This window comes from Anolis carolinensis, chromosome 1 (genome assembly GCF_035594765.1).
Source record: "Anolis carolinensis isolate JA03-04 chromosome 1, rAnoCar3.1.pri, whole genome shotgun sequence".
NCBI lineage: Eukaryota > Metazoa > Chordata > Lepidosauria > Squamata > Dactyloidae > Anolis > Anolis carolinensis.
The window spans coordinates 251,849,567-251,873,171 of record NC_085841.1 but is presented as its reverse complement, the minus strand read 5'-3'; the positions used below and the strand labels follow the sequence as shown (position 1 = coordinate 251,873,171).

General features: G+C 40.0%; 1 protein-coding gene across 1 annotated transcript in view; it reads left to right on the top strand.

The window, feature by feature from the left end:
- The window catches only part of itgb5 (integrin subunit beta 5), an 86,258-nt gene that overhangs the window by 3,368 nt on the left and 59,285 nt on the right, over positions 1–23,605 (top strand). Inside the window, exon 2 of the mRNA XM_062972232.1 lies at positions 12,248–12,333. Coding sequence (XP_062828302.1) covers positions 12,248–12,333 — 86 coding nt within the window. The remainder of the gene's footprint in view (positions 1–12,247; positions 12,334–23,605) is intronic.

The window sequence follows — 23,605 nt, the reverse complement described above, 5'->3', positions numbered from 1 at the left end:
ACTGTGCCTAGAAGGCTATTGGTTATTATGAGTATGTTTTTATTGTATTTTATATGCCTTTGATTTTATATATTTATATGTTTTAAATGTATCTTGTTGTTGCATTTTGGGTGTATTTTGGGCTTGGTCCCCATGTGAGCAGCCCCAAGTCCCTTCGGGAAGATGGGACGGGATACAAGAATAAAGTTATTATATTTCTGAGGTCAGGCCAATGTATATTTGGGGGGATATACCATATTTAATCTGACAACCCATATCTTTCCACGGTAATTGTCCCCATCTCTATGAGTTTTTGTTGGTCTACATTTCAGTACTGTATACCGGTTTATGAAACATATCAAGGCATGGGCTGGGGAAAAAACACTATTGTGATGAGCATATTTTATCATATGAAGAAAATTGTGACTGTGACAACAATAGTTGGTTGTTCTTATTGTGCTGGTTTTGCATTATTAGATGGCCTTAGAAGACTTCTAAGGTTTTTTTTTTTCGTGTCAGGAGCAACTTGAGAAACTGCAAGTCACTTCTGGTGTGATAGAATTGGCCGTCTGCAAGGACGTTGCCCAGGAGACGCCTGGACTTTTTGATGTTTTACCAGCCTTGTGGGAGGCTTCTCTCATGTCCCCACATGGGAAGCTGGAGCTTACAGACAGGAGCTCATCCTGCTCCCTGGATTCGAACCGCCAAACTTTCAGTCTACAGTCCTGCTGCCACAAGGGTTTAACCCATTGTGCCAGTTAGATGTTTGAAACTTGGGGACGGTCTGTATATTGAAACATACAAAATGGAAATAATGTCATATGACCCCCATGCCCACACTCCAAAAATAAATCTTCCCCTGGAATTGTTTGCGGGCCTCTCTTGGTCCTCCAGTGTCATTCTATGGTATTATGTACCAAGTGCACTGATGGACCTAGGGTTCATCTACACCAGGGGTCCCCAAACTAAGGCCCGGGGGCCGGATGCGGCCCTCCGAGGTCATTTACCTGGCCCCCACCCTCAGTTTTATAATATAATATATTGTATATACATATAATATTGATAATAATATTATAATGTAATACAATATAACACTAATAATAATACCATATAATATTAATTATATATTCTATATTACATATAATATTACTAATAATATTACAGTATAGTGGTATAGTTCAATATAGTAATATATAATGCTAATATTGTGCTATGCTAATAATATAATATATTGTATGTATATATAATTTGTAAGCCACTCTGAGTCCTCTTTGGGGTGAGAAGGGTGTGATACAAATGTAGTAAATAAATGCAGTAAATAATAAATAAATAAATAAATACATTTTAGACTTGGGCTCACCCAAAGTCTGAAATGACTTGAAGGGACACAACAACAACAACAACAACAACAACAACAACAACCCTAATTAACTTGACTATCTCATTGGCCAGAAGCAGGACCACACTTCCTATTGAAATCCCGATAAATGTATGTTGGTTAAAATTGTTTTTATTTTTAAATATTGTATTGTTCTTTCATTGTTGTTGTTGTTGTTGTTGTTTTTGCACTACAAATAAGACATATGCAGTGTGCATCGGAATTTGTTTGTATTTTTTTCAAATGATAATCCGGCCCCTCAATAGTCTGAAGGATTGTGGACCGGCCCTCGGCTTAAAAAGTTTGAGGACCCCTGATCTACACTATAGAATTAATGCAGTTTGACACCACTCTGATTGTTGAATCAGTGCTGCAGAGTCCTGGGATTTGTAGTTTGTTGATGCATGAACCCTCTTTGGCAGAAAAGACTAAAGCCCTTATAAAACTGCAACTCACATGATGCCATAGCATTGAGTCATGGCAGCTGAAGTGGCATCAAACTGCATTAGTTCTACAGCAGGCATGGGCAGACTTCGGCCCTCCAGGTGTTTTGGACTTCAACTCCCACAATTCCTAACAGTCTGCCGGCTGTTAGGAATTGTGGGAGTTGAAGTCCAAAACACTTGGAGGCCTGAAGTTTGCCCATGCCTGTTCTACAGTGTCAATGCACCCTAGACTCACAAATATAAGCATTTGTGGGCATCTCTAGCTCCTCCAGTGTTATTTGGTTCTGGTCATATATCCATGGGTTGGTCATGTTTTAGGGACATATACCCCACAAATACAGGATCATTCTATAATTGTATTTTTTCTCTTAGCGAAGGGAATTATTTAGCAACATCCTCTCTGTTTTAATGATTCGTAAACCTGATAGCGATTGATGCTACAGCCAGCATTTCCTCTACTCAGCATTCAGAAAGCATTTTCCTTCCCCAAGCAGAATGACATTGTAAACTGATTTAGGCCCCTTCTAAACTGCCACATAAAATCCAGATTATCTGCTTTGAATTGGATTATATGCCAGTGTAGGCTCATATAATCCAGTTCAAAGCAGCTAATGTGGATTATCTGCTTTGATAATTTGGATTATATGGCAGTGTAGAAGGGGCCTTAGTTTTGTATAAAATACACAGAGTCATTTACCAAAGTGCTCCTGTAGTTTGCTTAGCTTATGTGTGGAAGCGAACTTGAAAAAAATGCCTTGGCTAGTGTTGAACAGTGCATCATCTTGTCCAGAGGCTGTTAATTCCAGTTTTATTTTAAAAAGAACAAACTAATCCTCAGGGTTCTGAGCAAGTATGGGCAATGATAACTCAAAGAAGCCTAAAGGTAAGGTTTAATGTAACGTTTTCAGCCTTGATCTTTTATATTTAAGTTCAGTAGGACTCAGCTTTTAAGTAAATGTACGTTGTGTTGTAGATCTAATAGTTTAGCAGGTTTTCAGTCCCTATTTCAAGGGAAATTGACTGCATCCTCTAGAATCGCATTGTTTTATGAATAGCCATGGCATCCTTAATCATAGAGCACAGCCGTATGGGGCGAATACATACTTGACTTCTTTTCCTTCTTGGTGCTGAAGTTGAGTTTTTGTGTAAGAAGAAGCACACATCTTGCCTTCAACGGCCATTTAAAGTGTAGGGAGGCTTTTACCAGCCTGCTGAAGTGCATTTTAAAATAGCAGCACTTTAGAAAATGCATCTATATAATGCTCTGTGCTCTCCTTTTTTTTGCATTTTTATTTTGGGCTTTTAAAAGCAGGAGTACAGTTGAGTGCCTTTAGTTCTATATTCATTGATTGCTCTTTGTGTGTTTCCAACTTAAATGCCCATGTTAACAAACTGTTGATTGTACTACTGAGTAGCCGGAGGCAAAGGATTGCAATCAGGGTGTCCTTGGTATACGTGTCCTTCATATGGCTTGGCAAAAAGCTTCCAAATTTTGCTGTAATAGTAGTAGTTTGGTGTGTGTATCTAGAACAAGATGTTTTTGCTAATTCAGTCATACATGAGAAAAACATACTGGCACAGGATAGACAGTTTGCTTATGACTAAATGGTATGACTCTGGATATAGTGTATACTTGGATTTTGCTGCTCACTTGATGTTTTAATTACATCTTAAATACATATATAATACAAATCCCCATCTGTTAGGGATAGGCCACTTCAGGTGAATGACCTTTGGCCCAAAAATATCCTAGAGTCGGGCTAAGGACCTAGAAAATGCCTAGAGAAGATATATTTTGTTGAATGTGGATAAATGAAACCATGGATATCAGTCCTGTGGATATGGGAGCTGTACTGTTCCAAAGATACGTCAATGCCAGATTACAGCTGATAGACTTGTTTCTTTTGCTTTATTGTATTTCAACTTTGGTATTTTGAAATATGCCAGTTTTTGATTAAAGTTCTGATGAACCAGTCCTCGCAGCAAAAACACTTACGGTTTCATCATAAAAATCAACACATTGGAAGGGGTGTGGTTTTTAAAGAGAGACACTTTGGTGTAATGTTTGAATTTTGGACTAGGACCTTATGTGACTGCAGGTTGAATGAATCCCTGCTTGACCATGTGTGACCTTATGCAAATCACCCTTTCACAGCTCAGAGCAAGACAATGACAAACCCCTGAATCCATTGTGCTAACAAAACCCTGCCATAGGTTTGCCTTAGGGTCACCGTAAGTCATTTCTCAATTCGCTCCTGGCACAAAAAAACCCCATAAGTCATAGGATTCCCCAGTGATGCAATGAGTTAAACCTGCCAGCAGGACTGCTGACCTGAAATTTGGGTTGCTGACCTGAAAGTTGCCAGTTCAAATCCAACCCAGGGAGAGTGCGGATGAGCTCTCTATATCAGCTCCAACTCCACATGGGGACATGAGCGAAGCCTCCCACAAGGATGGGCGTCCCCTGTGCAGTGTCCTTGCAGACGGCCAGTTCGCTCACAAGTGACTTGCAGTTTCTCAAGTCGCTCCTGACACACACACACACAAAACATAAGTCATAAAGGGCTTGAAAGCACATAAAAATAAGAATAACAATAACTTCTAAGAGGCGGATGTCTTCATATTCTAGACACTGAGCTTTTATTTTACAGTGATTCCTAAACTACTTGATATAGGGAACCAGGAATTAGCTTTTTCCAATGTACCAGCAACTGGAAACATAATTGTGCCCATTGGTTGCAATTATTTCTTTTTTTTAAAAAAAACTCATCGGGGACTAGCAGTCGACAGCTTGTGGAATAGCAGGCATCCCGGACCACTAGTTTTTATTTCTCTATTTTTCAGCTGATTCTTCACAAATGTCAGCATTACAACTAACAAGAAAAACAACTAGATTCTTCCTCATTCTGCTCATTTTAAAATTTAAATCTGGGGTTGTAGGCTCCCAGGATATTGACAGAAGTGCTTCTGGCTGCAGGCTATTAGAATTCCAGTTGTTTAATGGCTACAGTGTGGACAGAGCTTAGGAACCTTGAATGTAGAAGAGCAGGAAATAGGCGCACACACATACATGTGTCTCTGCCTTTGCTTTCAATTCATTATGCCTTTATCTGGTGAGTAATCAACATAAACCTACCAGTATATCTAGTTAGCAGTTCGAAAACATGCAAATGCAACCTAGCAGTTCGGAAACATGCAAATGTGCGTAGATCAATAGGTACTGCTCCGGCGGGAAGGTAACGGTGCTCCATGCAGTCATGCCAGCCACATGACCTTGAAGGTGTCTACGGACAACGCCGGCTCTTTGGCTTAGAAATGGAGATGAGCACCAACCCCCAGAGTCGGTTACGACTGGACTTAAAGTCAGGGGAAAACCTTTACCTTTTTACCTATATCAATTGGAAGTGTGGACCTGCTTGTGGCTGATGAGATAGTCAAGTTAATGAGGGCTGTTGTTGCTGTGTGCCTTCAAGTCATTTCAGACCTAGGGCGACCCTAACTCTATAAAGTTTAGGACGGGGGCTGGGTAAATGGCCTTGGAGGACCACATCTGGCCCATGGGCTTAAGTTTGGAGACCCCTGCTTTAGAACATAAAGTATTCAGCAGCATGACACAGTAAAATTGGAGGCATTCTAAATTGTACATCGAAATATGCATACAGAAATATTGGCCCAGATTGTACTCGTCGTTACGTCATAGCAGAAACTATCCTCAATGTATTAGTTACCAAAGAATGTAAAAAGTGATGAGAATGAACAGATTTATTTTTGCGTGGAGCCAGTGTGGTATAGTGGTTTAAGGACTGGAATACAGCTTTAGACACATGGATTTGAATGCCATGATTAGCCATGAAGCCTACTGGCTGACCTTGTGCAAGTTACACTATCTCAGACTCACAGGAAACCAGTGGCAGACCATTTCTGAACAAATTTTGCCAAGAAAACCTGGCCTTTGTGTCGCCATAGATCGGAAACAACTTGAGAGCACACCACCACCACCACTGCAAAAAATGTTCATGGTTTATAACCAGAGCAAATAATGCAAATACAGTATGTAAAGTGTTCTAATTATGAGGTGGGATCAGACTGAAAATGATAGCATATGTAGCAAGTGCACTACAACCCAATCTCACAGGGAAGGTACTATGAAGAAAAGCTTGAAATCTTCTGCTACAAAATTGGGAATCTGAGTGATGCTATCCATCTAATTTTCTGCACAGTTCAGTCCTATCTCTTTGCATCTGTGGCTGCTCAGTGAGAAGTTACAAAGGAATATGGTCATTGCTTTTGTTTCATCTGTGGTATTTTGCTGATGTAGATTGTCATTGAAGTGACACCTCAGCATGGAAAAATACCACAGTAGTTTTGGAATCCAGCCTTGGGTCATTTTCTCTGTAGAACACGAAACATCAGTTGTAATTTCATCAGCAGGACTCATTTAATGAGATATTGATTATATTAATATCTGTGCACTGAAGAATAGAAAGGTCAATAATATCGATCATTTGTCTTAAATACAGTTGCTCTATAAATACGTATGTGCAGCACACATAGTTCAAGGCAAGAAATAATATTTTCCTTTTTTTGTATGTGGCATTTTAGATTGCAAGCAAGATTTGATCCTTCATCATATTTCACATAGATAAAGGTAAAGGTTTTCCCCTGACATTTAGTCATGTCCGACTCTGGGGGTTGGTGTTCATCTCAATTTCTAAGCCAAAGAGCCGGCATTGTCCATAGACACCTCAAGGTCATGTGGCTGGCGTGACTGCATGGAGCGCTGTTACCTTCCTACCTATTGGTCTACTCACATATATATGTTTTCGAACTGCTAGGTTGGCAGAAGCTGGGGCTAACAGCAGGAGCTCACCCCGCTCCCCGAATTCAAACTGCCAACCTTTCTGTCAGCAAGTTCAGCTGATCAGCAGTTTAACCCACTGCACCACAGGGTGCTCCATCTTGCATAGACAGTATTTAAAAATTTAAACAGAGTATTATTAAAGAGTTGACCTTCAAAAGTTTCCCTTCTAGACTACAGCTCCCAGAATCCCTTATATATATTCTCATACTTTTTAGAGTTTTTGTCTAGATAAATAATACTTCCAACCTCTGATAGTCCAAGGTAATCTTTCAGCTCAGTCTTCAGTTCAAAATAATATATATTGACCTGTAGCCAAACTGAATTGGGTTTCTGCCACTTTTTAGACCTATTGGTAGAGATAAATACCATGTTTGCTGAGTTAGCCACACATTCATTTAAGACTTTGTCACTTGAAAATAACAACAACAACAACAACAACAACAACAACTTTATTTTTATATTCCACCACCATCTCCCCAAGGGGACTTGTGGGATAAGGTGGGATAAGGTGCATTGAGGACATCAGCATAAACCAACATTGCCTTGCTATTGCGAATCTGAGATGGAAATTCCACAATTGGGACAAGTGTATCGCTGCGAATCAGGCTATTCATGGCTTGCCAAGGCCTGTCACAGTGGGTTTGGTACAGCTGTGGCATACCCAGCTTGGAAACAAGATGGCATTGTCCTAGAAGAGCTAGTCACAGAGGAAATGGGATCATAATATAGTAGCGTTCCAGTCTTTTAAAAATATTATTATTATTATTATTATGGGGTGGCATTTGAATATGTCTACATCTGCTTTTGCCTTAGTTTTTGTACAAGTAATACCAACAGATATCTCAACTGTTGATTGATTAATGGAAGATAAGAGAATAACCCTGTGTTTTACATGGAAGTAACAAAAACACGCTGACCTTGTATAGCATAATTAGAATCTGCTTTGGGCATTGCCCGAGATAAACAAACTGTTCCGCTTAACATGGATATCCTGTGGAAATTATTTTTGCATTAAAAGAATAAATAGAACAGAAGACGAAAGGAGACCGGTATGTTATTTAGAAGATGACATCAACAAAGAGCATCTTCTAAAATCAAGTCTGTTTCTGATCAGTATAATTTACTCAACGAAGGTCTATTCAGATTCTAAACAATTTTAAAATAGATGTTTATTGCTTCTTGCTGTGACTGTTTAAAGGTAAATAAATATTACACTGATTGGTAAAATCAACGATCTGTTTAAAGATTCTAGTATTCTACAGGGTAATCTGTGTGTATTTCACAACAATAGTTGAATGACTTCCAGAGTTCCAAAAGAAAAAGAAAACTTGGACTCAAGTACATAGATGTCTTGAATTCCATTGGCTATCCATACACACTTTAAAGATGGGAACTTGCTGTTTTATCATACCACAAGAGGATGGGTAAAAGCCCAGGCATCTGGTTGCCATGTGCCTAAACAACCTGTGCTGGTGTGTAGGAATTTGAAATATTCAATTCCATGTCTGCTTGATAGTTAAAAATCTTACCGTTGGTCCATAATATGTTTCTATGTTTCCTCCATCAAATTCTGCCCTTTCTTCAATGTAAGACATTTTGGATCAATTTCAGTCAGGTTTTTGATTGGGATATGGCACCCAAACTGCTTGAGTCAATTCAGCAGATGGCCTATACTGGATACTGGGAATATATACTAAGGACCTATGACACTAGAAACCTCAGCAGATTTCCACAACTCCTAGCAGGCTTTGGCCCTATATTGCAGTAGTTCCAATATTTCCTGGTCAGGTCATACTCAGAATATTGTGGGGGGTGGAATTACTTTTTGACATAGCAGTCTTTGCCATATGATGTGCCATTAACTTATATCATGTCACAAATTTGTTTAGTCTCTATATGGAATTGCTGGAAAGATCAAGTGAAGCTGTGAAGTGAAGTATCCTCCCTGTGTGCTGGTGCTATCAAACCGCTCCTTGTCACAGAACACAAAAGAAGCAGACGATACAACTTGAATATTGTACTGCTTTGATAAGAGTGAACAAACTGAAATTTGACCAGATGAGTATTCTGGCAGTACGGATGATTGGAATTTATCCTGATCTTGAAAGGGATTACATTCTGGAATACTCCTTGACACTTACTGCCTCTGAACTCCCAGGGAGCAGCAGAATGCAAGAGTCTAGTCATCCATACTTTTGGTTCTATCCCATTTTGACTACTGCAATACACTCTGCATGGTGCCACCTTGAAGAGTTCAACATATGGGACTAACTGGTGCACATATGCAACAGTTATTGCTGCATAGTATTGAAATCATAATTAGCCTAGTATTGATGAACCTGCCCTGGTTGCTGTTTGTTTTTGAGCCCAATTCAAGGTGTGGATTTTAGCTTTTAAAAGACCCAAATGACTGGGGAGCTGGCTGTCTTGAGTGCTTGCCTGTCTCCTTCTGAATCTGTCTGGATATTTGTAGTTTTAGGAGGGGCTCTCTTGAGAATACCGTTACCTGTAGAGACTCGCTTCACAGGTATGTGGGAGAGGGTTTCCTTCACCTTGTGCTGCTCCCAGTTTCTGGAATGTATTCCCCTCAGAGTTATTTCATATTTCCTACAGTCATGTAGAGTTGCCAGATAGAAAACTTGGTTAGAATCCTATACTTTTAATGGTTGTTTAGAAGAGGGTATTTTAGCAGATGCTGCTTGTCTCCTGATTGTTTAATAAACAACACCTGTTGAAATTCAGTTTCCAACGGAACCATTAAATATATAGGCACCCTTTTGGCTTTTCACTCTGGAAACTATTCCCATTACTTTTAGGAATGCTGTGAAGAACCATCTTCTCAAACTCTTCTCTCTCTTCTCTCAATATGGAATGTGAAGAAGCTTGTGGTTGAAATTTTGATGTTTACAGAACCTTGTAATTGACAATTGTGATTATTTTAGTGGCTTTACTAACTAATTTGTAGTCTTGTGCTTTTTTATATAATTGTTGTCAATTTCTGTTTGTTTCATTTGTATGGTCCCATTTATGTTTTCGAGCACTGCTTCCGAAAACAGGGCCTTTCTGAATGAGCTGTTTTATTCTTTCATCCGAATGAACAAAAACTTTCATCCTATTGGACAACATGGGAGGGCTTCCCATACTCCCCTTCCCCTCAGTCTTAAGGCTAGAGGGTCTCACCATTTCACTGATCCTCAGGCTCTCTCCAGTATTCATTTGAGTTGTTAGGGTGGGTGGGGTAAACTCCTGTCTCTGAATCCAGATAGACAAAATGCAGTCTCTTCTTACTAGGCACTCGGCACTCGGCTGCAAGCCCTGGCAGTCACGGGATCTTTGACTACGTGTGTGGCCTGCAGGTCCAAAGAGCCAGTGACTGCCAGGGCTTGCAGCTGAGCACAGAGTGCCTAGTAAGAGGCGTTCTGCGCTCCGCTCAGTGCTCAGCTGCAAGCCCTGGCAGCCACAGGCACTTTGGGTCTACAGGCCACACACACACACACACTCTCTTAAAGGGAGTCTCTTTCCAAGTTGCTGTGTGTTGAAAAATACGGGGGCCTTGCTACCCATTTAAAAAGATAATGGAGCCTGAAGAAGAGCCAACGGCCGCAAAAACAGCATCAGTGAGCCACAGACTGCATTTTGTGCATTTGGATTCAAAGACAGGGGTATATCCCACCAACCCTAACAACTCAAATGAATGCTGGAGAGAGCCTGAGGATCAGTGAAATGGTGAGACCCTTTATCCCTAAAACCAAGGAGAAGGAGAGCATGAGAAACCTGCCCATTGCAGCCAATGGGATGAAAATCAGGAGACCAAACGTTTGCCGTTCCCACTTTCTTTTCGTTTCACTGATATTTCCGTACCAGAGGGGGTGTACCATTTTGTGCCATCCGAATGGACTGTATAAAACGGAAACATGAAATAAATGGATGACACAAATACTGGGCCCATGACTACTAATTTGTTTTCAGTTTGTTTTTATATATGTTTTTTATCCATCTTGAGTGCTTCCTCTTTTAGTGGAAGACTGCATAACATTGTAAATAAATGACGTATTTCCCCTGTCTGACTGTAATGTCTTAACATCAACATAATCCAACAACAAGTGACCTGTATCCTTAATTATGAGAAACTTGTTTTCTTATCACTGCACCTCCGTATTGGCAAGAAGTACAACAGTTCAAAATTTTACCTCCCCTGTTGCTATTTGAAGGTACGATGACAGTGATAAAAGGTAGAAGAAAAGGTTTTGCAAATGGAAAAAAGAGTCATGTATCCACAAAACATTTTTCATGGCCAAAGACAAGAAAGGTGGTATGACAGCCAGATAGGCCCATTGGTCTAAAATCTTTGAGTTGTAGAGGTATTTAGTAATCTCACCCTGAAGATTTCAACACAGTAGAATATTCCTAGAATAAGGCTGCTTCGAAGTGTGCAGCGTGAAAGGGATTTTACAATCTGATTCCCCCATCTGTCGGGGGTGCATTGAATGCGATTTCCTGCTTCTTGGCAGGGGGTTGGACTGGATGGCCCATGAGATCTTTTCCAATTTTGTGATTCCTTTCAGAATTACATCCAAACATGTCTGGCTTCAATTGTGTCATGTGTTGCCAGAATTCCTCTGCAGAGCTCACCTCCTAGAGCTAAGACACACTTACAAAAAAGGATTTTTATTTTTGTTTTTATTCTGTGCCTCCAAGTCACTCCCTCCGGTGGCCTAGAGGATAAAAGCCTCGTGACTTGAAGGTTGGGTTGCTGACCTGAAAGCTGCCAGGTTCGAATCCCACCCGGGGAGAGCGCGGATGAGCTCCCTCTTTCAGCTCCAGCTCCATGCAGGGACATGAGAGAAGCCTCCCACAAGGATGGTAAAAACATCAAAACATCCGGGCGTTCCTCTGGGCAACGTCCTTGCAGACGGCCAATTCTCTCACTCCAGAAGCAACTCTGGTTGCTCCTGACACACACACACACACACACAAAAACCTCCCAACTTATAACAACCATGGGTGCATCATCATTGTACAATTAATGCAGTTTGACACCATTTTAACTGCCGTGGCTTGATGCTGTGGAGACATGGGAATTGAAGTTTGGTGAGGCATCCGCACTCTTCGGCAGAGGAGGTGCTAACAACCTTGTAAAATTACAGCTTCCATGATTACATAGCACTGAGCCATGACAGTAAAGTGGTGTCAAACTGCATTAATTCTACAGTGTAGATGCACTCTCAGTTGTGGGATTTATTTTATAGCCACATTTATTCAGAGAAGGCTTGCCAATGCCTTCCTCTGAGGCTCACTGAAGGTGACTTGCCCAAACTCACCCAGTGGTTTTCTACAGGTGATGTAGCACCTGCTCTTCCAGATCCTTAGTCCGGCATTCAAAACACTACACCACTTTGGTTCCTATTTCTTCTTTAGATGCAGCTCATTATAGTGCAAGCTATTTTTTAAAAAAGGAAGTCCATTTTCCAAAAAGAGTGGAGTAAAGGCAGTCATATAGATTAGGTTTACAGTATCTATTCATTTATAAGTCTAGACATTTTAGTCAAAAAATCAACCCGTGCTCTCTGTTGTTTTTTAAAGGTCTCAATATTTGCACAAGTGGCAGTGCCACCTCCTGTGAAGAATGCTTGCTGGTTCATCCCAAGTGTGCCTGGTGTTTTAAAGAGGTAAGATTTCACTTTCCTTATACAGTAGTTAAATTTTGTCTTTATATACACAGTAAAAATACAGCCTGCATATGTTTGTGCACACAGAACTCAAAATATAGTCCATTAATCAACATGAAATTTTGATACAACATGGCATACCAATATGTTTAAATAATGAGTTTGGGGGAGGGAGAACCACGGATGATGGGATATGCAGTACTTTCAATCACTTCACCTCCCAGAGAACACAGCGACTTGCACTAATGACAGATCAGGACCAAACCTGGCACACAGACTCCCCATGCCCCACTTTACATCCTGGTGTGGTTAGGGGAGGACAAACCACGGATTATGGGATTTTCAGTATCTTCACCTGAATCAAAACACAGCAACCCTCATGAATGATGGACCTGAACCATATTTGGCACACAGACAGCTCATTACCCATTTCATGTCCTGGTGCAGATAGGAGGACGGACCACGATTAATGGGATTTGCAGTACCTCCACACGATTCAGCTCCAACTTCAACATACCACTGAGACCCACACAAATGACAGACCTGGAAAAAACTTGGCACACAGACCCGCCATGACCAACAGAAAATGCTGGAGAAGTTTGGGGAATATTGACCTTGATTGACGGAGTTATAGTTCAACTTCATCCAGATAAACTGTGACTCCCACCAGTAATGGACTAGGACTAAAGTTGGTACAGAGAACCCCTTTTAACCAACTGAACATACTGATGTGGTTTGTGGGCATTGACCTCAATTATGGGAATTGTAGTTCACCCTTATCCAGAATATACAAAACCCAGCTGACAATGGATTTGGACCAAACTTGGCACGCAGACCCAGCATGGCCAACTCTACATACACACAGGAGTTGGGAGTGATTGCCCTGGGAATCCCACTCATTCCGACCAACATGGCATTCGAGTTCAAACTACTTCAATTTCCAATATGCCTTGCGATTGCAATGACTATTAATGAAGTGTAGGGGCAATCTTGGCAGTTGTGGGGTTTGAAATTAGAAAACAACTGCTTCTCTCATGGGCATTGCATAATTCCAGAGTCGGAAAACCATCTGATCTTACTGTTTATGCAGAAAAAAGACAAACCAAAAATGTAGTCAATCCACATAGACACAGCAACGCAAGGCAGGGTATTGAATTGAATGATGTGTTTTCTCGGTGAATCAATGCTCGCTACAATACTTTTATTTACTTTTACATTCATTTCATATCATACTCAGCCACAGCCAAGTGTGGCCAGGTTTAGCTAGTTATATATATGTAATCCTGGATATGCCTATTGTCAGAGGATTTTTTTTTGTTCAGGGTAGATAAATTTCTATTGCTGTATAGTCGATAGATCTGCTATTCCTGCATTAGTCAGAAAGAAGCTGTTGGTGAATGTGGCCTTATGCTTCTGCCAGAAATTTCTCCGTTCTCTTTGAAAATTATGTTTTGACTAAGGGAAGAAGAGCTCATATTGTTTTATGAACTGTATTGTTGCATAATAGTTTTTTTTCCTTCTCACTAGCACTTATTGTTGTGGGTTATTTGAGGTAATGTTGCTGAAATGTTAATTTAACATATTTGTGGCTTTATTTATACCTTTCTCCTGGTACAGGATACACCAGGATTCGCCAGAAAATTTTAAAGGGAAAATAATGGCATCATACAGTGTAGGACATCGATACAATACAGGAATATATACAGTACAGGAAAATAGCAATGACATCAGAAATATATATAGTTAACCATGGGGATAAGTATAGGCTATATATATATATATATATATATATATATATAGTTTTATTTGCTTGAGAGTTTCCATTAAAAATAGACCTAATACTAAACTACATACTATACCATTACATAAATACAATAATTAAAATCAAATTAAGACAAATAATGACAAACCTAATACAATGTAACATTTCTGCTAAAACCTGGTTTTATTTTAATTTTTGTTTACAGAATTTTTTATTTGATTTTTTTTTGCTGGTTTCTTGAGAGTTCCGGTTGTTTGAGTTCTGGTTAACTGAGAGTCTACTGTGTTCTTTTTTTAGTTATGTGAGAAGCAGTGCATTGGGTGCATTAGCTTTCTTCAAACTACAGGAAAGGAGATTCCACCTGAACATTAGGAAGAAATTCCTCACTGTGTTCAGCAGTGGAACTCTCTGCCCAGGAGTGTGGTGGAGGCTCCTTCTTTGGAGGCTTTTAAGCAGAGGCTGGATGGCCATTTGTTGGGGGTGCTTTGAATGCGATTTTCCTGCTTCTTGGCAGGGGATTAGACTGGATGGCCCATGAGGTTTCTTCTAACTCTATGATTCTATGATTCCTTTATATTTTCTAAAGCTTGCAGTTAGTGGTTTATGGGTAGCATTTTTTGTGATTTTGAATATTTGTTATAAAACAATACAATGAATTACAGGGTACAACTTTTATGTGCCTAATATGAATGTAGTACAAAGGTTAAATAATAAAGATTATTCCAGAATGTAATTTACTGTGATAATTCATTTAAAAATCCCCTGTTGTAGAGCACTGCGTGTGTATCTCCAGAACTTCTGAGCTCAGTTGGATTGAAATGCGGACAAGAGGGTGTGGACTCTGAGCTTGTCTCATCTGTATGGAATTCTCATTACTTCTTTTTAAAGTCATCTTGGTGTTATTAACCTTATGTAACTGTATAGATACCTAGACATAAAGTTATAAAGCACTATATACATTCTCTGATTTGGATGGTGTCATACTATTCTTGCTAACAGTGTCTAGCATGTTGATTCTCAAAGATAGTTTGGCAATACCATCCTTCAAATTTTTCAGTGTTAAAACATTGCTTCCCCCCTCTCCATTTTTCTCAGACATTGTATAAAAATCCATCATATTGTGCCTGTTCTGCCATGGCTTTGTTCATGTATTCACTATTTTGGTTCATCCATATTAATTTACAGCATAATCCTATATATACCTGTATTTACTCAAATCTTATGTGCACCTCAATTTTCAACATCCTGAAAACAAAAAAGCATTTGCTGGCGAATGTAATGCGCAGCAGCATAAAGTGCACTCTGTGTAATATAGTCAACCCATTACAGTTGCTGCCTGCTTAGAATTATTTCTTTAAAAACAAAAGTGTTAGAACATCAGAGGTAATGGTAAAGGTTTTCCCCTGACATTAAGTCTCGTCATGTCCAACTCTGGGGATTGGTGCTCATCTCCATTTCTAAGCCGAAGAACTGGTGTTGTCCATAGATACTAGGCATGGACGAATTCCTCGGAATTGTTGTTAATCGTAATAAAATCGTATCTATTTTGGGTTCCGAACGGGGTTCCGAGGTAGTTTGGTGATTCGGAATTAACCTTCCAATTCGAAGCGTTGGAGCCCATTATATTTAATTCTGTTTTAATATTTGTATATTTTAAATGCTGTGCTAAGGTTTTTATGTTAAGTCGCTTTGAGTCCTCTTTGGAGGAGATAAAAAGGTAAAGGTAAAGGTTTCCCCTGACGTTAAGTCCAGTCATGTCTGACTCTGGGGATTGGTACTCATCTCCATTTCTAAGCCGAAGAGCCAGCATTGTCCGTAGATACCTTCAAGGTCATGTGGCTGGCATGACTGCATGGAGCGTTGTTACCTTCCCGCCGGAGCGGTACCTATTGATCTACTCACATTTGCATGTTTTCGAACTGTTAGGTTGGCAGAAGCTGGAGCTAACAGCGGCCGCTCCCGCCACTCCCGGGGTTTGAACCTGGGACCTTTCGGTCTGCAAGTTCAACAGCTCAGTGCTTTAACCCACTTAAATATTGGAGCCCACGGTGGCACAGCGGATTAAACTGCTGAGCTGCTAAACTTGTTGACCGAAAGGTCGTCGGTTCAAATATGGGTAGCGGAGTGAGCTCCCGCTATTAGCCTCAGCTTCTGCCAACCTAGCGGTTCGCAAACATGCAAGTGTGAGTAGATTAATAGGTACCGTCCCAGCGGGAAGGTAACGGCACTCCATGCAGTCATGCTGGCCACATGACCTTGGAGGTGTCTATAGACAACGCCAGCTCTTTGTCTTAGAAATAGAGATGAGCACCAACTCCCAGAGTCGGACACAACTGGACTTAGTATCAGAGGAAACCTTTACCTTTACTAAATTATTATTATTATTATTATTATTATTATTATTATAACTCTAGTGTAATGAAAATACGAATGACTCCTAGTATAGAACATCTAGGCTTCGTAAATTTGCAGCTTAGCCCTTAGTATGTCTCAAAAGTCATGATTCCATAATTGTGGGACAGCCAACAAGGGCATTATTTTCTGTTCTCCTCTTGTAGAAACACAGCACATGAATGACTCGTTTTAAGAAGGCATTTCTGGCAGCTCTGGGAGATGGTTACAAATGGCCCATGGTCTCAGTGAAGTAGGGGACTTATATCAAAGGGAAGGGATGAAATATCTGGGTTTATGTGAGTTTTCCAGGCTGTATGGCCATGTTCCAGAAGCATTCCCTCCTGATGTTCCGCCCACATCTATGGCAGGCATCCTCAGAGTTTGTGAGGTCTCACAACCTCTGAGGATGCCTGCCATAGGTGTGAGCAAAACATCAGGAGAGAATGCTTCTGGAACATGGCCATACAGCCCGGAAAACTTACAGAAACCTAGTGATTCCGGCCTTGGAAGTCTTTGACAACACAATAAAATATCTTCCCATTTGAGCCAAGAATTGTCTTTGAAACTATGTAGGGGATGTTGTTTTGGAAACATGGGACCAAGTTTCTGCATAACTGCATTAACTGTACTTGAGATGATAATGCTGGATTACTAGAGTCTCTAAGGACAGAAAACAATTACTTTCTTATACTGATACAGGCCACAAGGAGGAAACTGTTTTATTATTTTACACGTAGACAACCTTGTAAAGAAATAGAGTATATATGTGTGTGTGGACATACAGAGAGAGGGGGGGAGTTTCCCTGTTGCCCCCAAATAAACAAACCCCTCTGCGTCTGAGAGATCTTGTGTGCAGCTGGAAGAAGTGTTTCTGTCAAGGGTATCAGTGGTGCTGACTTCAGAAAGAAGAAAGTCTGCTTGTGAAGCTATGGGTATTCATTAGGGCTATGTTGGGTTTATTATATTTTTTGGCAGAGATGAACTATTTTTTGAACAGTTCTGCCAACACAAATGTTTATTCGGAGGTTGTTGAGACTGCTACTTACAGGTCAGATTTCAGCAGTAGCTGTGCGTGTTGCGTTATCAAATCCTGTATTTGATTTTGAAATTTTCCAAAATTGACTGGAGGTTAAAGAGGGGAAAAGGGGATGTTTGTATGAGATAATTTTTGAACCTTACAGAAGCTTCTAATTTAAATTGTACCATTACTTGTAACAACATGTGTTTTTAAATTGTGGTGAGAAAGTTTGCATCTGTAGTCTAACCAGATATAATTGGCTCTTAAACACTTTGGAACAAAAGTTATAGTCCTGGCAGAAAAAAATACAGATCCAGGAACTAGGGAAAATAAACATTCAACATTTATTTTTTTTAAAGTGTGTAGAGTTTTAATTTTTAATTGAGAAACAATGTACTTTAGGCCCATAGTCATAAGATTCTGTTTTGTCTCTAAGGTTAATAAATATGGACATTGTCAATTAACTCACAGGCAAAGTTCAGTGTTTAATGTCATTTTCCCTGTCCTGGATACACTGGAAAATCTGTTTGCCTAATAAAATTCCAGCAAAATATCTTTCTGACATTATTCCTTCTGTATCCTAAATGACATATTTTGAAGTGATGAAACAACAATACAAGACTCATATTTATTTTCCTTCATTCATTTTCAGTTCTTGTGGTAGATCTAGTTGCGCCTCTGTGAACAAAACTGACCAAGTCTTTATTTCTTGGGGGGCGGGGGGGGGGGGGCTCAAAAGAAATTTCGTCTCTGAAAGCAGATGAAAGAGTACCATAATCACTGAGGGCATGCAGATCTTAAATAACCAGCTTTTAGAAATGTTTAGGAAATTTATGTGTATGATTTGTCATTTGTTCTGGGTTTTAAGAAGGAAGTTGTTTGTCCTTTTTGCAGTGGAAAGTTTGGTCTGTTCTGTTCAAGAACACTTACCAGCCTAATCTTTTCTTTGAGATTTAGCTTAGAACAGGGTATGTATAGGGTTACAGCCTGTGCTGGATGGAGTCACACTCCCCCTGAAGGCGCAGGTTCACAGCTTCGGACCTCAGGTCTCAGTGGTGGCCAGGGAGCCCTTTGCACAATTAAAACTTGTGTGCTAGTTGTGTCCGTACCTTGGGAAGTCAGACTTGGCCACAGTGGGCCATGCTCTGGTTACTTCTTGTATAGACTACTGCAGCAATGCTCTACATGGGGCCACATTTGAAGACTGTCTGGAAGCTTCAATTAGTTCAATGTGTGGCAGCCAGATTGCTAACGGAAGCGGTATTCAGGGAGCACATAACCCCCCTGTTGCATCAGCTCCACTGGCTGCCAGTCTGCTACCAAGCTCAATTCAAAGTGTGGGCTTTGGTCTATAAAGCCCTAAATGCCCCAGGCTAACATACCTGTCTCTATGAACCATCATGAAGGTTAAGATCTTCTGGGGAGGCCCTGCTTTCAGTCCCACCACCTTGGCAGACACGACTGATGGGGATGAGAGACAGGGCCTCCTCGGCTGTGGAACTCCCTCCTTAGTGGGATTAGATCGGCCTTTTCCCTCATGTCATTTTGCAAACAAGTGAAAGCTTGGTTTTGGGAGCAAGCATTTGGCCCAGCATAATTATCTGTGCAATACAGTTGGAATTTGGATCTAAGCACAACAGTCATCTAATGTTTACATACGTTACTTTAATGATGTTTAATTGCTTTTAATTGTTGTTATTTGGGCATGGAATAATGCAACTCATGTAAGCCGCTCTGAGTCCCCTTTGGAGTGAGAAAGGCAGGATATAAATGTCATAGATAGATAGATAGATAGATAGATAGATAGATAGATAGATAGATAGATAGATAGATAGACAGACAGACAGACAGACAGACAGACAGACAGACAGACAGACAGTGTTGGATCAATAAGCCTCAAATCTCCTGGCTTAGCTCACAGTTGTTGGTAGAGACTGCAGTGTTGTTTTTCCTCAAATCAAACAGATATAGGTTCAGACAATAGGCAGAAGCTACTCCTAACAAAGAAATGAAGATCAGTTCAAAGATCAAGTAATGGTCTCATGAAGTACACAACAGCTTATATTAGTCTGGTGATTTCATGCCGCTGAAGAACTAGACGGCATCTTGATAGAAATGTGTTTCATCTAAGATCGTTAAGACAAAATATATCTGGAGGCATTTTTCTTCCAAGATGAAAGCTTGCAGCTTTTTCTATCCCCTCTCTCATGTAGTTGTGGTATTTAGAGATAATATGCCTTTGGTATGTTGGTAAGGCTGACATGTTCAAGAGGCAAGATAGTGCAGGAAAAGTGGTTTAAAACCATTAAGGATGAATAATGTTTGTAAAATGGTGTGCAAAATTGAGACAGAGAATGAAAAGAGATCGAGGCTGGCATTGTAATTAGTGTTAGTTACACCAGGCATTTTTTTGATAGCACAGATGGAAAAGAACACCAGTGATGCACTTTATCTTGCAGTATGCATTGAATGAAATAATAAAATTCTAGCTAATGTTATAGGTTGTTTCAGTGTACTTTAACCCAGACTTTGACTTGGTTTTGACTAGCAACGGAATTCTTGTTTTTATTGTTCTTTATTGTTATTGGCTATCAAATGGTCTTTAATTTGTGAAAAACCTATTAACGAAAGACACCCAAGGATCCTGGTAATCAACAGCCCTGCTCAGGTTTGTAAACCCAGTGCAGGTTTTCTACCAGTCAATCTACCTGTAATGTGGTCTTCTTTTCCTATTGCCCGAAATGGAAATGGTATTTCTCGCTCTTCATTGATTCAGATGCTAACATTAACATTTTATTCATGTTTAATTCTATGCTGATTTGACATATTGATTCCTTCTGCCATGAAGTCTGCCAGTGAAAAGTGAAAATGGTTCAGCACACTCAGGGGGCTTAACTGGCCAGAAACAACTGTGGATGATTTATTGTGTAACAGAAAATCAGGACAATGGTGGAACTTTTTGCACAAGTATGTTACTATTATGTTGCTGAAGAGAAAGGGAATTGTCCAGAATGGCTCTATCATAGTAAACTGTGATAGAGCCATTCTGGACAATTCCCTTTCTCTTCGGCCAGATAAGGCGTCGTAGACAGAGCATGCAGGAGCACAGGGCATGAAGGTGCTGTGAGATAATGAAGCCATAAACCTTCCCACGTGAGCCACATTGAGTCTGGAAGTATTTTGTGTAGAACCTGTGATTCTAGTTAGCCGTCTACATGTTTCTAGGAAGGAGAAACTAGACTGTACGCTGTGTCTGTTTCTGATAGAGGAACGGGATGGATGGGCCTTCTCTTTAAGCCATCATACCTTTTGGAGTCCGATCACCTCTCTTTGCCTAGCTCATGTGGACTGGGTTACAGGGGGTTACGTTTTAACTGCTTGTACAGTATTTCTTTTCTGTTTTCTTTAAATGCAGAGCATTCTGTTCATAGCAAGATACACTTTTTTTATACACACACTCAAGATAACATGAATGAGATGTATCTGTGAGATGCACCTGAATGTACGGTATGTCAGTGTACTACTTATTTGGTATGGCACGAACATGTTACTCTGTTTCACCGTAAGTTTCAAAATAAAGGTATGAAAACCTTGTGTTTGTGTGTACCTTTAAAAAAATCCATACAATGATAGGGTGGAGAAAAACGCAGAAAGAAGAAATATAGAAGTTGGTGGCACAGCGGGTTAAACTGCTGAGCTGCAGAACTTACTGACCAAAAGAAAGGTCAGTGGTTCGAATCCAGGGAGCGGGGTGAGCTCCCATTTTTAGCCCCAGCTTCTGCCAGCCTAGCATTTTGAAAATGTTATGAGGAAAATCTTTACTTTTACTATCAAAAATTAAAGTTATAAAGAGAATTCTTATAGATGAAGAGACAGGACTCAGTCATGTGCAGGACAGATTTTTATTCTAGAGGTTGTGCAACCCCCCTTTTCTCCCTAAACACTTGCTAACTGAGCAGTGAACTTTGTGCAACAAAAGAGTGCCAAGATGTCGGAGATGTAGGACGTGTGTCCTTCAGACTTAGATATGTTTGTTTAAGACTCTGTATAGTTTGTCTTGCCTGTAATAGATTTGCTCTGTGTTAGATATTCATCTTCATTGAACAAACACTTTTTAGTGTTTCACAAGCTGCTAAGAAGAGCATGCAAGATAATCAGGAAGTTTACTCTCTTCAGTGGAGCTTACTCCATTGCTTTGGTACAGTACCGTTCCCACACTCACTCAGTCGGTATGCACAGATATCATTGCTGGTTTTGTGGATCTTACTAAAATGTGTGGCCATAATTCACAATGTTTTGCAGCATGGTCTGTGTGCTTTTCCTATGCTCTTTTTTGTTGTGCTTCAAAATCTGTGATATCTGTTTTTCAAGCAGCAGCAATAGAGAAAAAGCATGTGAGGACAACCATGGACAGTCTTGACTCTACCATGCTATCTTCAGTTCTGTTAAAACATTGGAATAAAGTGTCAAATTTGCTGTATCAGTTTAGATGTCAAATAAGAATAGGTAAGAGTATCCATATGACATGATGACTCTCCAGTAGAGAAGGTGTACTTTCACATGGATGATCACATTGGAAGGAATATTTCTAGACAAGCCTCTTCTCTGACATGCCAACCTTCTCCCTGTAAATATCTTCCTCATTCCATGGGAACCATTCAAGGACTACTTGAATCAGCACCTGCAGCCAAAGGTGTTACAGCCAAGACTTTAATGAGAACTAAGTTAGTTATGTCTTTTCCTCCCCTCCGTTTCCAGTGATGACTCATTTCTAGTCATGGCTTGTTCCTTGACATCTTCTTGGCCTACTCCACCTTCTTTAGGAAATATCTGCCAAGAATCAAGCAGTTGCATGATTGAGCTGTGGTTATGTTTCTTTGCAAATATACTTGTTTTGTGATGAAAGGTTATATGATTATTTATGTACAGAGAATACAACCAAAATGCATGGTTCTTTTTTATTATTACACACATGTTGTTGTCTCAAAAATTAGCTCTGTTGCTAGGTATATTTGACCTGCTGATTCCAAAAATGGCACCAGTTTCCCTCTATCAGCTCTAACGTTTGAGATACAGAGCACATGCCATCTACCAGTCTTCATCTACTTGCCCACAAAAATCTAAGAAACTAGAGCTATCCAATGCAATTTTCTGAATCAGCACCCCAAATAACCCCAGGAACAGGCCTGGAAACCAAGACCAAGAAGGTTATTAGATGTAGAGATAACTAAGACTCCTTCCACACAGCTGTATAAAATCCACATTGAACTGGATTATATGGCAATGTGGATTCAGATAATCCAGTTCAAAGCAGATATTGTGGATTATTCTTCATTGATATACTGAGTTATATGGTTGTATGCAGAGCCGGTCCAACGAGGCGAATTAAGTGGTCGCTTCGGGCGCAAAACATATGGGGGCGCAGTCGAGACTCCTTTTTCTGTTGATTTGTTGTAAAACATTATGTTTTGTTGCGTAATTTGTAAAATCTTAATATAATTTGATGTTTAATAGGCTTTTCCTTAATCCCTCCTTATTATCTAACATTTTTGCTTATCCAACGCTTTTATTTTTCAGTGATTGGTTTGGGCGGGGGGGCGCCAAAATTCTGTTCACCTACACTTGAAAAATACCTAGGGCCGGCTCTGGTTGTATGGAAGGCCCCTTAGAGACAGCTGGGATAAACTTGTCCCTGTTTTGCATGACTTGAATTCAGATGTGTTCTGTTTAACTTGTTTACTCTTTCCTCCTCCTAAAACTGGTTTGCTTTTCAACAGCAAATGCCCATGTGTATGTATCCCTTCCTGTCTGTACACAGAAATGTTATTCACATTCTTTAGTGTTTTTCTAAAATATAGCACTAGAATAATACCATTTGGAATGGACAAGATTTACATTTCACATCCCATGCATTACTTCTAGCCAAAGTTCTCTTATTTCATTCTGACAGGAACTTGGATTCCTATGAAAGCGCCTTAATAGCTTTCTGCTTAAATAAAATGTGATAAAAAGTGTAATGTTCAGAATATCAAAATAATTTTCAGAGCAATACATTTTTGGCATTTAAAAAAATCAAAACAAGTTGTGTAGGGCTGATG